Source organism: Octopus bimaculoides, chromosome 10 (assembly GCF_046866305.1).
Source record: "Octopus bimaculoides isolate indiv1 chromosome 10, ASM4686630v1, whole genome shotgun sequence".
Classification (NCBI taxonomy): domain Eukaryota; kingdom Metazoa; phylum Mollusca; class Cephalopoda; order Octopoda; family Octopodidae; genus Octopus; species Octopus bimaculoides.
Genome location: NC_142937.1, coordinates 85,366,851 through 85,379,776, shown reverse-complemented (window position 1 = coordinate 85,379,776; position 12,926 = coordinate 85,366,851). Strand labels below are relative to the sequence as shown.

The 12,926-nt window shown below is 34.1% G+C and overlaps 1 protein-coding gene across 2 annotated transcripts in view; it reads left to right on the top strand.

Moving 5' to 3' along the window:
- The window catches only part of LOC106871327 (phosphatidylinositol 5-phosphate 4-kinase type-2 alpha), a 114,213-nt gene that overhangs the window by 63,283 nt on the left and 38,004 nt on the right, over positions 1 to 12,926 (top strand). The window contains exons 2-3 of one of the 2 annotated variants that reach the window (XM_089358917.1): positions 21 to 118; positions 12,708 to 12,734. In XM_089358917.1, coding sequence (XP_089215043.1) covers positions 21 to 118; positions 12,708 to 12,734 — 125 coding nt within the window. The remainder of the gene's footprint in view (positions 1 to 20; positions 119 to 12,707; positions 12,735 to 12,926) is intronic. The other variant, XM_089358918.1, reaches the window with a different exon arrangement.

The following is a 12,926-nucleotide window of genomic DNA, read 5'->3' as shown; positions in this document are numbered from 1 at the left end:
TATCCTATTTTTATTTTCAGATCAATGAACTGAGCCATATACCTGTGCCAGTCATGTTAATGCCTGATGATTTTAAGGCATTTACCAAAGTGAGGAAGGATAACCACCTGTACAATAAGTAAGTCTTTCTTTTATATCGATTTATACAAACTTCTAAAGAAAAAGGATTGAAACAAACATTTCTTCTATTTTAGGACACTATCAATCCCTGTTTACACTTCAGTTTAAGTATTGGATAGATCAGTAAAGCCTAGTTTATGAGAATTTGCAGTAATAATCTGTCTGATAGAGTGATCATAGCCAAAATTATTGTCTTAGAGTCAGTTAGTTTCATTCCCACATTGCAATCTTCATGGCAGATTTACATCGGTTTAGGAACCCTAATATATTTTGTAATTTTGCTTCATGTTGATTTCTTTGGATGAAGTAAAAGTTGTGTAGAATTAGTGAAAAAAGATTTAGTGATTGTGTGTATGTTATTTGAAATAATTCATACCCTTAATTGCTAAATAGTGGAACTAAGAAAATAAATGAGAAGGAGAATTTATTATGGAAATTCCCACTGAAAATTTATCTGGAATGTTAATTAAATATTTCTATTTTAATACATTGAGAGTTGCTTGTAAAAAAAAAAAGTTTCCTACAAGTTATTCTTGGTCTCTTTTGAAAAGATATTAAAATAGTTATTTTAAAGATCTCTACAGGAGGCTGTAGGGGTCATAAAATTTGATTGGATGCACAGAAGTGTATTAAGATATCTGCTGTAAAATTTTTGGCATAGTTTATAACTCTGGATTATAAACTAGTAAAAGTAGTTACTTGTCTTGATCAAAGTCATTGCCCAGAACCAACAGGGAAAAGTTCCTACCATTCTTATAATGAGGGAGAGTTGTATGGTTTAATGTCAGACAGCAATGACATGTGAATGCGAGATGTCACCTGTCTCAACCAATCGATCAGCTTAAGATAAAATGCTTCACCGTAAGGACAATAAAGCTATCATTAAATTTTGTTGACAGGATGTTTCTTCATTCTGTTGGTTATATTGTGGTATAGATCTACTTAAGTAAAAAGTGAAACTGTGCTGCTGCTAAACAAGATTTATTGTTAATCTTCCATTCGAGTCAGTTATAGCAAGAAAATTACTATCAAGACCCCCACCACCTCCAAACAATACATTAATAAAAGAATAAATGGTTTTAATTTTGACCTAAATATAATTTGTTCATGACATTTGTTAGCTAAATTTGCAACAAATTTAAAAGTCAATGAGTTGCGTGGGCCAGTATTAATTACTATTGTAAAGTACTAATTTAGTACTTATAAATATTATGAAAGTTATAGAGTCAGACAGAGAAAAAGTAGTAAAAAAAATCTCCTGTGAAGGAGAGCCAACATCTCATACATGAAATTCAGCTTTTCGAGACTAGTTTGTGTGTGAGATTGGATCACTTGATATTACAGCACTTGCCTGTATCTCCATTCACCTAACTGTAGAGAAACGAAAAGATTTTTTTTAGAATGTTACTTATAATAATCAGTGTTCTGATTACTGAGAGGTAATTTAGCTTGGCGAGTTTAGTACTAGATTTGTAAGTACTTTTAACTGCTGGAGATAATTTTCTTTTATTTGATATATATATATATATATATATATATATATATATATATATATATATATATATATGTATATATCAATTGAGAGAGGGAGAGAGAGAAGGAAAGCATTTCTTAAAGATTTGGAAAATATCTTTGCCTTCACAAATTAATTTTAAGAACTAGTTTGCGTTTTATATTTTTGACTGGGTAGAGATGACAGTCTTTCTCTCTCTCTCTATCTCTCTCTCTCTATCTCTCTCTCTCTCTCTCTCTCTCTCTCTCTATATGTCTCTCTCTATCTCTCTCTCTCTATCTTTCTCTCTCTATCTCTCTCTCTCTACCTATATATATATATATATATATATATATATAATAAAGTTTCAGGCCTTCTGAACTCCATTGTCTGTTTTGGCATGCTTTCTATGGCTGGATGCCCTTCCTAATGCCAACCACTTTACTAAGTGTAATGGGTGCTTTTTTATGTGGCACTAGCACTGGTGCTTTTTACATGGCACTGGCATCATTGGAGAGAAAGAGTGGAAACATGAGTAGTGGCTTTGTGCCAGGTGAGAGGTTGAGATAGGTGTCTTACTGTAGAAGAGATACTTGGCTACCCCTGTAGGAAAAGAGAGGAGAAAATGGAGATATAGAGACAGTCAGAGAGAAATGGTATTGGAGATGCATCAGGACCTGACCTCAGGTAGCAGTGGGGGGAAAGTATAAGTGGTACAGAAGGAATAGAGGGGGGATGTTTAGAGATGGAAAAGATGTAACTAGTAAGGGATGGTGATAGAAATTGGAGTGGCTGGAGTATGGTAGATATGTGAGGGTATGGAGAGTGTACAGACAGGCATGTGAGGGAAGAGAGGAGGAGCCTGCTGTAGGGAGTGATCATGAATAGGATGCAGGTATGTTGAAAAGATGGGTTTGCAGGGGAGTTTTGACAGAGCAAAGAACATGTGTAAAGGGTGGGATTGCCTGACACAATTTTACTTAGCTTGACCTGTCTCCTCAAGTACAGTGGATTGCCAGAAGTCTCAGTCCATTGTTATCTCCTCTGCGAGGCTCAACGTCTGAAGATTGTTTCTCATCACTTTGTCCCACATCTTCCTGGGTCTACCTCTTCTACAGGTTCCCTCCACAATTAAGGATTGGCACTTATGCATGTGTTCTCATCCATACACATCACATGTCCATACCAGTGCAGTCTTTTGTCTTGCACACAACATCTGATTCCTTTTATATCCAATTTTTTTCCTTGAAGCACTTTCACTTTGTAATTGTTCAAATGCACACTTCCACAGCACATCAAGCTGAGCATGCTGGCTTTATTTCTTTCAAACCTTCACATGTCCTCTGCAGTCACAGTCCATGTTTCACTGCCATGTAGCATAGCTGTCTGAACACAGGCATTATACTCTGAGGGAGAGGCTGTTTGTTATCAACAACAGTAGTAGCTCTCTGAACTTTGCCTAGCCCATTCTTATTCTAGTAACTATGCTTTCGTAGTATCCTCCTCCACTGTTAAATTGGTTGCCTAGGTAGCAGAAGCTATCTACTACTACTAAGGACTCCCTCCCTTGGACGTTTGAGGAAGTTTGTTTCGTGTACATTCTTAGTGAACACACCTGCCACACACTGAGACTACTTTCTCTGTTAACTATCCTGTGATACTGCTGCACCTCTTACGCTGCACTGGGTACGCTGTATGGAATTTTAACCTAGCTTGCACTGTATGGAATGGTAGCTGCAAATAAACTGAATTCCAGCAAATAAAAGGAAATGTAATTGATTAGCAAGTGTTACAAGTTAGTGTTAATGATATAGATATGTGGTTCATGTGTGTGTTGTACTTTCTTGATGTTGAAAGATATTGGCTGTACTGGGAAACAACTATACAAATAGAATATTAAGACGTATGGAATAATATGTGGTGTGCATAAAGTGTTCCTTATCTTGAATGATTTCAAAAATGTTGATGATAAAAGTAAGCTGGCTTGATAAACCTGTATCAAATTGTAATTGACAAGGTGTGAAATATCAGCTACAGAAATAAGCTTTTCTTTCAAAAGGAAATGGTAAGAAAGAAAAGGTCTTCATAAGCAGATTCTTGGCTAGTTTATCTCTTGATAAGCTTGAAAAAGTGATTGGCTGAGTTGGCTGGATGAAGCACTTGAGAAGCCATCAGTTCAGATCCTGTTTATGGCTTGATATTGTCTTGATAGCCACTTAACTCTCAATAGACAAATCCACCTGCATTGAGGATGGTATACTTTACAGCTGTCAAGAACATAAGCTTTATAGAATTAACAGTAATTTGTCAAGTGCCAAGTTCAATTCCATGGCATAGGAGTGACTACCAGTGTTGTTTCCAAGAGAAAACTTATGTCTAGAGGGAGTTATATTTGTATTGAGGAGTGACAGACATTTTTCAACAATAGTTAACTCTACCAAACCAAAGGCAAAAGAGGTAACTACAAAAAACAAATCAAATCAATTGATGTATCAAAGTCTAAATTAAGACTGGAAATAGGTGGACAATTTCAGACCTGTTTTGGTCTTACCAGTCCTCCTCAGCATTGTAATTCAATTGTCTTCCTGATTGATGGTAAAAAAAGAATACAAATGCACATACAGGGATTGTTCATAAGCTTCTGTGAAAAGAATACTTTGGAGTGGTTTCCTATTAGTGGCTGAGAAAAGGCCTTCTTAGACACACAGCTAGGCCTTCTATCCCAATAATTATTGGTTTAAGATTTTCTCTGCCAGAGTAAATACTGGTTTAGGTTCTTGTCTAGTGTTTTTTTGTAGAGTGTATAGTCAACTCAATCAATTGCATATGATTGATACTTATTTGATCAATCCTTGGGGAATAACAGAATTTTCACTTCAGATTTTTGAATGATGAAATGAAGAAATAAATATCGTAATGCATTTAGTTTCATTCTCTTTTGTCTCAGCCACATCTGAACTATTTGTTTAAAAAAAACAAATAAACAAACAAACAAAAAAATTAAAGATTTCCCTTAAAGGTAAAGTTGAGCATGAATAGATTTTATGTCAGAAACTCGAGAAGGCATTCCTAATTATCTTTTCCTAAGGTTATCTATTTCTCTATCCTATGGTTTCACCCAGTGGAATCACACGAACACAAATATTATGGAAAATTAGAATAATAATACTGGTAATTTCAGTGTTAACAAAACTCAGCTGCCCTTTTTAGAAATGTTTTAATCATTCTTAAGTATAGTGCTATACAAGGGAACAGGAAACACATCATGGACTATTGACCTTGTGGATAGTATGCTTATCTGATTCACATGTCTCTTTATTTCAGTAATTTCAAAAACCCCCTTATAGTACTGTTTAGGCTGAAAAGCCAATCTATCTGGGTTTAAAAATCTCAAAGGCACTCCTACAACTCCATATGGAGACGAGAGAGCAACGCATTGTGTACCTTGGTTTTGTTAACGATAGCATATTTCCTTGTCCCTTTTGTATTTGAGTATTTCTCCATATAATGCTTCTTTTTACTGATTATATCTTGTAATTTAAATCTGAAAATTTATTTAAATTCTAAAACTTAGGTTTATGTTTCAAATCTGTTATCATTTCATGAGTGTTTGTGGAGCATGTATGTGACCTTCACTGCTTCCTATTGATAGCATGATTTTGTGCGCCTCTTGTTACATTAACTTCGTATATCTTTAAAATATTGTGGCATCCCATGTGAGCTTCTATTGTTTATTACCTCATGCCAAATATTTGTTTGAGTTACTCTATCCTATGTCCCCTTCAAGACAATGAACTGGCAGAATCACTACAGCTTTGGTTAGAATATCTTGCAATATTTGTCCCATTTTATTGGACTCCGTTAAAACCCTACTGAGATCAGTTTTGCCTTTTCATCCATTCAGGGTCCAAATACCAGGCCAGTACTGAATTGATACTTCTTTGTTCCTCTCTGGATTCTTTCTTTTATTCAAAGCTTCAACCCTATCACATAGTGTCACATTGATTCAGTCTTTGCAGCAGATTGTATGTCTGTGGAATACTCAACCACTTGCAGGTTAATTTCACAAGTAGGAATCCAGTTGATCAAACACTGAGTGCCCATCACTAAATCCTTTACTAACATCTTAAAAAATATTTAACTCAGCATTTATCATTGTCTCTTTGCATCGCTTACAATAGTTCAATGCAGTTGTTTCTCTAGGAATCATCGGCTGCTGATTTTCATATCCTGGTGCTTTAATAACCCATTTTGTGTTCAACCCATCTGTCAGCTTCATATTACATATCCAGTGCATTATACTTAACAGCTGATGTAAGTGCTTGGGATTCTCTGCTACATATCAGTGCACTTAAAATACACCTTGCAAGTTCCTGTTCTGATGCCAATCTTGATGCTTTTAACATTTTAACAACTTTCTATGAAAGTCTTGCTGTTTTTCTTTTTTTTTTAATTTTCTTATTTTTTTTTTTATATCTTTCTTTTCATTATCTCTCATTTAATCTCTACAGCTGTCTTCACCCACTCTCACCTTACACAAGGTTTGAACTAAATAAGGAGACTATCTATTACAAATATCAGCTGAATTTTCCTAAGGTCACACTAAGTTTTAAAAAGGAAGGACAAATTTGATAATATAGTCCTAGATACACTGTAATTAGAAAAAAAGATGTGGTTATAGCTGGAATGCTTTTTTATGATATATTCCTGCTTGACCAGGGTTAGCTTGGAGTTAAACAATAATTAGGGTTTCTTTCCTTTTCTTGAATCTGCTAACCATTAATCTATGTTGTAGGCTACATTTGATTGTGGAGATAGACTTTATGTTTATCATCATTTCTTTCCCTTTTGTTCCATTTAGAACAAAACCAATCTATCCCTCTCTATTTTTAGTCTGGCACTTTGGCCTTGCTATCTTCACTCTAATGATTTCCAATATTGGTAAATGGCTGTACATTTGAAGAGGGGCAATATATTAAATTGATCTTTCTTATGTTCCTGCTACTTATTTTATGAACCCCTGAAAAATGAAAGATCATGTTCCCTTGAAAAGAAATTACACATTGAATAATATAGTCTTATATATACTATGTCTGAAAAACATGGATGATGACAACTGGGATGTTTTGATCATACAGCTGTTCTGATTATTAGACTGCTATATCTAGCAAGTTGAGCACCCGCATAAAGGCTTCCTTATTGATATATCTAGTTCATCAACAAGCTATAAGTGTGCTCAAGAAGAGCTGATTGATGCTACCCAATAACTACTCCTTAAGCTTTAGACTAACACATTATGGGAGGAAAGTGAAGAGTTAAGTACACCAAAGAATATTTGTTTAAATCACGTCTAGTCATGCTGTGGAACGAATCTTTGGGACAAACACTAGTTTCTTGTGAAACCATCACAAGTATTGAAGTGATCATAATTTCTGATTGATTAATTATTGTCAGACTTTGGCTAATCTTGTCATTCTGCCAAGTGATCACGGCTTACAGCTACATTAAAAACATTCTGCTTAGCTTACAAGGTAGTTAAACTTACATATACAGTGTAGTTGAACAATTGTTAAAAATGGCCGCTGTATCAATGTAGCAGTTTTAGTTCTAGTGCTGCTGTTTTTGATATAATTTTTTTAAACAATTGTTAAACTAATATCACTATGTAAATTATTATGAATAAGCTGTAAGCTAAGTAGAATGTTTTTTTCAATAAAACTCTAAACTATCATTATTTGGCTAAGTAGCAGAATTAGGCAAATTCTGACTAGCATTAACAAACCAAGAACTGCTATAAGTTTGATATGCTGTGCTGCTGAAAAATTGGTCTATATTGCCAAGAATCATTCCATAGCATGCCTACATATGTTTTAAACATATATATTTGGGTGTTGTAAACTTTTTATTTAAGCTTTGTTAGCTTTTGAAGTTTCTATGTAGGTTATGTAAACTGTTACTTCAGCAGTAATATGAAAATATATACAAACCTCTGTAGTCTGAAGTGTAGAGTTGAGATTGTTTAAGTCTTAATCATAAGAATAATAAACCATCACTTATGAGTTGTCCACTAGTGAGAACTAAAAAATTTAACTGGATGAATACAATTTGTCCAAACTTAGCTATTACTTTTGAACCTATCTTGCTCAATTCTGTGAGGGGATTAAACTGTCTAGATGAGTGATTGTCAGCCATTTTCCCCTTTAAATGCTTCTGTTTGATCTTATAAAATTATCAGTGCCCCCTAACTAAAGTTATTTTATCGTTCACATAACATATCCTCTTCATTTTCTTATTGTTTAGCAGAATAATAAAATAGTCTACCGTTTTTCTTATGGAGAAGCAAACATTATCATTTAATATAAAACATAGTATAAAAGTTCAAATTCAGTTAAAGTTTAGTGTTTTGATTTGTATTTCTGAAAAGCCATCATCTATTTTGTCTTTAATGTGAAATATGGAATTGAAATATCATCTTCTATATTGCTTATAATGATTTTTCTTTTCATTTCTCCTTTTCCAGTTTCTCTGGATGCATGTTTTGAACAGTTAGTGAATTTAAGTTAAAATCTTCAGATTATGTATAAACATAGGCAAATAGAAAAACTGAAATGAAATACAAGTATGTTAAGATATACGAGGGTCAGCTGAAAAGTTCATAGGCTGCTCAAGATGCTCTCATGGAATGTGACCAAATAAGGATTATTTTTTAACACAGTGCCCCTTGTGGTCCACATGTTTCTTTCAGTAGTGTTGCAGTGCTTCAATCCCATTGGTGAAGAAGCTTCCGTCCTTTTGGTAAAAAAAATGTCATCAGAGCAGATATGATGTCATCATCACTGTGATACTGGTTCTCAGCAAAATGTTTTTTTCTTGGGGAACAGATGATAGTCAGATGGGGCCAAATCAGAGAAGAATAGTGGCGGGTGATTAAACAGTTCAAAACCACAATCATTCACAAAAGCCATTAAAAGCAAGGACTTGCATGCTCGATCATTGTCCTGACGAAACAAGATCCCTTTTGTCAGTTTTTCTGGGTGTTTGATCTTAGAGCCTTTTATATCTGCTTCAGCAAGTTGCCATAGTACTCTCCATTGATGGTATGGCCCTTTTGAATATAGTCAATAAACACAATGCCTTTTGCATTCCAAAAAAACTGAGGTCCTCATCTTCCCTGTAGATGAAATGACGTTGGCCTTCTTTGGTGCAGGTGAAGAGGGGTGTTTCTACTGTATGGACTGTTACTTTGTCTCTGGCTCAAAGTGACAAAGCCAACACTCATCCTGGTTTAGGAAACATTGAAGGAAACCAGCTTGATCTGCCTGAAACAATGTCAGATGTGATCAATCTGGTGTCAGGAGACATGGCACCCACCTAGCAGAAACCTTTATCATTCCAAGTTCATTGTACAGAATATTCTCAACTCTCTCACGAGATATGCTAATAGCATTGGCTATTTGATTTATATTCACTTGCCTGTCATTCATCACCATATGGTGAATGCGATCAATGTTTTCTTTGGTGGTGGCAATTGTATGATGTCTAGACCTTGGGTCATCCTCAAGACTTTCCATTCCTTTCCTAAATTCAGCTACCCTCTTTTGCATTGTTGATAAAGCTGGAATGTCATCCCCTAATGTAGCTACCATGCCAGCATGAATGTTCTTGGGAGCTAAACCTTTTTTCTGCAGGTACTTGATAATACCATGATGCTAATTTTTGTTGATTTTCAAGAAAAGTCGCTACGGATGTGTTCTTTGATGTCAGTTTACATGGAAAAAAATGTAGCAGTTATTAATAAGAATAGCTGAATTTAATGCATGCAAGATTTTGCAGCTCTAGCATCACTCCTTCATAGTTAGCAAATGAACTTTTCAGCCTACCCCATACCTCTGTTCACCAAGTTGGTCATGTTATGTAACGTTCAGACGTTTTTCATTGGGGAAGTTTAACCAAATGTTCTTCACCATTTCTGATTATAAACAGCTTTCAGTTGTTGGTTGGTGATGGGACCTGGCTAGTAGAATATTTTTCCTGCACAACAGATGTTGGTTTCATTTAGTTATTATTTTGTTTTAGATTTTGATACTAACGAAGTGTAAAAATATCTAATTACAAAATGTATAAACATACTTTTCAAAGCACTGTTCCATCTTTCTTGATACAGTCCAGGCTTCATTGCCTTTAAACACTCTCACTGCTCCATGCAAATACTCCATTCATTTTCTCCATTGCCCCACAGTGGGTGTTATTGAAAATTTGCAAAAAAAGCACAAAAAAAAAAAAAGGAACGCTGGTCTAGACTGTAAAAATATTACCAGCTTATTCAAATTATGTATGTAACTCTTAAGTGCAGGAACTACATCCTGATTACACAAGTAACATTATACTCAGTGATAGGATGTTTATTGCATGAAAGTTAATTGAATTAAGTTGGCTCATAGTAAACAATCAAATTTGAATCCAAGATGAGTACTTAATGAGTATGGTGGGCTTTATATACTCTCATCTGTGATATTAACATTTTCAGTAGAGTTTTGAATTTTTAATTTTGCTCAGATTGATATAACATTCTGTTTCTTCAGCTATTTTACATGTAACACAGATAAGTGGGCTCTCTTGACCTCAGTGGTCTCTAAATCTAGATGATGGATTTGTATGTGTGTAAGGGTGTAAGGCTCTTTTATGTATTTGATGAATCTTGCATCACAAAGACAATATAAAAAAAGAGGTGAATGTGAGCAGCCTTTCACTTTTGATTTTGGTACTAAACTACTTGATGCAATAATTCATATTCAGCATAGCCAAAAGATGCATGCAATAGAAAGTCTGGGTTTTCTCTTTAGAGTCAATAAATAACTTATAGCTTAGAGAAGTTATTTTTATGTAAGCACAGGTAACCACAAATACACAAAGTATATGTGACTAGCTTAGTTATACAAAAATAACAAAGAGTAGTCTGCCAAATTATATGCACAATAGTTTCTCTTCAGATTTATAACCTCCTCTCTGGAATTCTTATGTTTACCATGTTAATCTAATCACCTACACTGTAAAGTAAATAACTTACTGTACTTATGTCTCTCTAACACAATTTCACTTTTTGTCTTCCCCGTATCCTATTAGGTTATAACCATTTCCCTTATGGGGATTCAAATAAGAAAATGTAGCATTTAAAAAACTCATTATTGCACTTTTATATCTTTGAGATGATATTTAGATGGCTTTTATTAACAAGGGCTTTCTAGATTGGCTTACATAAGGCCACGCATTTGTGAGCAGGAATATAGTCAATTGAATGACTGACCAGTGTATCTCTGGAATGATGTGAAAAAAGACAAACACATCTGTGTATCTAAAGTTGTCATTTATGATGGTTTACAATTTTCATTTACATTTTGGTTACTGAATTTCTATAGTAAAAGTGTTGTTGGGATACAGAGCAATCAGTATTTTGTTTACCTCACATATACCTGACATAGAGTCAACTGCTTGGCTTTTGTTTTTTTGATTAGAGATATCTGCAAGTTGGTAATTCTCCTTGTTGACATTGTCTTTCTTATAACCACAAGTCATTTTAGTTAAGTAAAATAGCCACAGCTGGATATCCAGCCATAAAAGCCATGCCAAAGCTGACTGTAGAGCTCGGCACAATCTTTTGATACTCCAGCTCCTGTCAAACCATCCAACCCATGCCAGCATGGATGGAGGACTTTGTATGCTGTCTCATGTCAGTGAGGAAAATGGTAATTAACTTTTATACTTTATGTATCTTTTCTTGGACAAACTGTGTTTCAAGTTGTATATTGTTTATGCACATCTAAGATGTGTTTTGGAAAAGTTAGTTTTTATATTATCTACCTTTACTAATGACTTACAGTAATTTCTTCATTGCAACTGTGTGTAAATAAATGTTTGTCTCTTTAATACTCTTCTCATATAGTCATTCATTATTTTTTTGTCTTCATTAAATTGAGCCAAGCGATCGAAGAAAATTGTTTTTAGTTGGAGAAGCACATTTAGCGAATTTCAATTTACCATGTAGTGTTTTCTATCCATCATCATAATTTGTTTGAAATTTCTCATTACAATTGTGTGATTAGTTGTCATTCATACTTGCTATCAATCAAGACTTAAGAATAGTCTGTAGAAATGATTGTTAGAACAAAATTATTAAAAACTATTATTTTGGCAGTTAACTTTTTTTTTAAAACACAAGATATAAAAGGCCTGTGAAAAAATACTAAGAAATCAACATAAAAAGAAACATATTCAGATAATTAATCGGTTAGAAATATTATTAGTATATGTAACTTAGTAGTTGCTAGAGCATAGAGTAAAATGCTTTGTGGTATAAGTTCAATGCTCTGAGCTCAAATCCCACTGTGATCAACTTTCCCTTTCATCTTTGTCAGCATTTATGAAATAAAGTATCAGTGTAAGACAATGGATTGACAAAATTGTCAGAGCATTGGATGAGATGCCTTGTGGTAGTTTTAGTTCTTTGCCCTCTGAGTTCTCAGGTGGTAGACTTAGTCCGTTGCCTAGTTTAATACAATCACTTGGCCCTTGGGTTTCTTCAATAAAATTCATTCTGGTGCAACCCAGTCTGGTTTTGAGGATAACTTCCTTTATTTCTCCCACCAGTCTTAGAGACCTTGCTCCCTGTCCTTTCCAAATGGGCTAAAAAAAAAGAAAAGAAAAAAAAACAAAAAGGAAGACTGGTTTAGATTTTGAGTGATAAGTGTTCCAGTACATGTAAAATTACTTTGTAGAGCTTTTGCCTTGTAATATTTACTATCTGATGGCACCAGCAGAAAACTCTTTTAGTGTGGATAATTGGTCAGACAAAACTGAGCGTTTCTACAATATTCAGCAACAATCTTATTACTACCCATTCACTGAATAAATTAACTGATTTTGTCTGTATAAGAGAATATTATGATTTACCCTAGATATGTAAAGTTACTTAACTTTTATATCTTCCTTAAGAGATTATGGAAAATTATAAAATATTTTAATGAGCTGGTTTTAATATGCCATTGTTTTAAATACTGAATGTATTTTCCCTTTTGCTGTGTTATGTTTCCAATTACAGCACTTTGGCATGTAATACAATATTCTGGTAAGTTGAATGCTAGTTTTCTATTGGTTTTCTCTTCAGATAATGCTTTATCTCTGAATCACTAACATGAGTTTGTATCTCTTCTTTTTTGATAATCTATTTGTTTTTTTGTATATAACCAAAAAAAAAAAAAAAAAAAAAAAAAAAAAAAAGCTTCAACTTTTTCTCTCCTTGAAATGTTATCTTTAAATC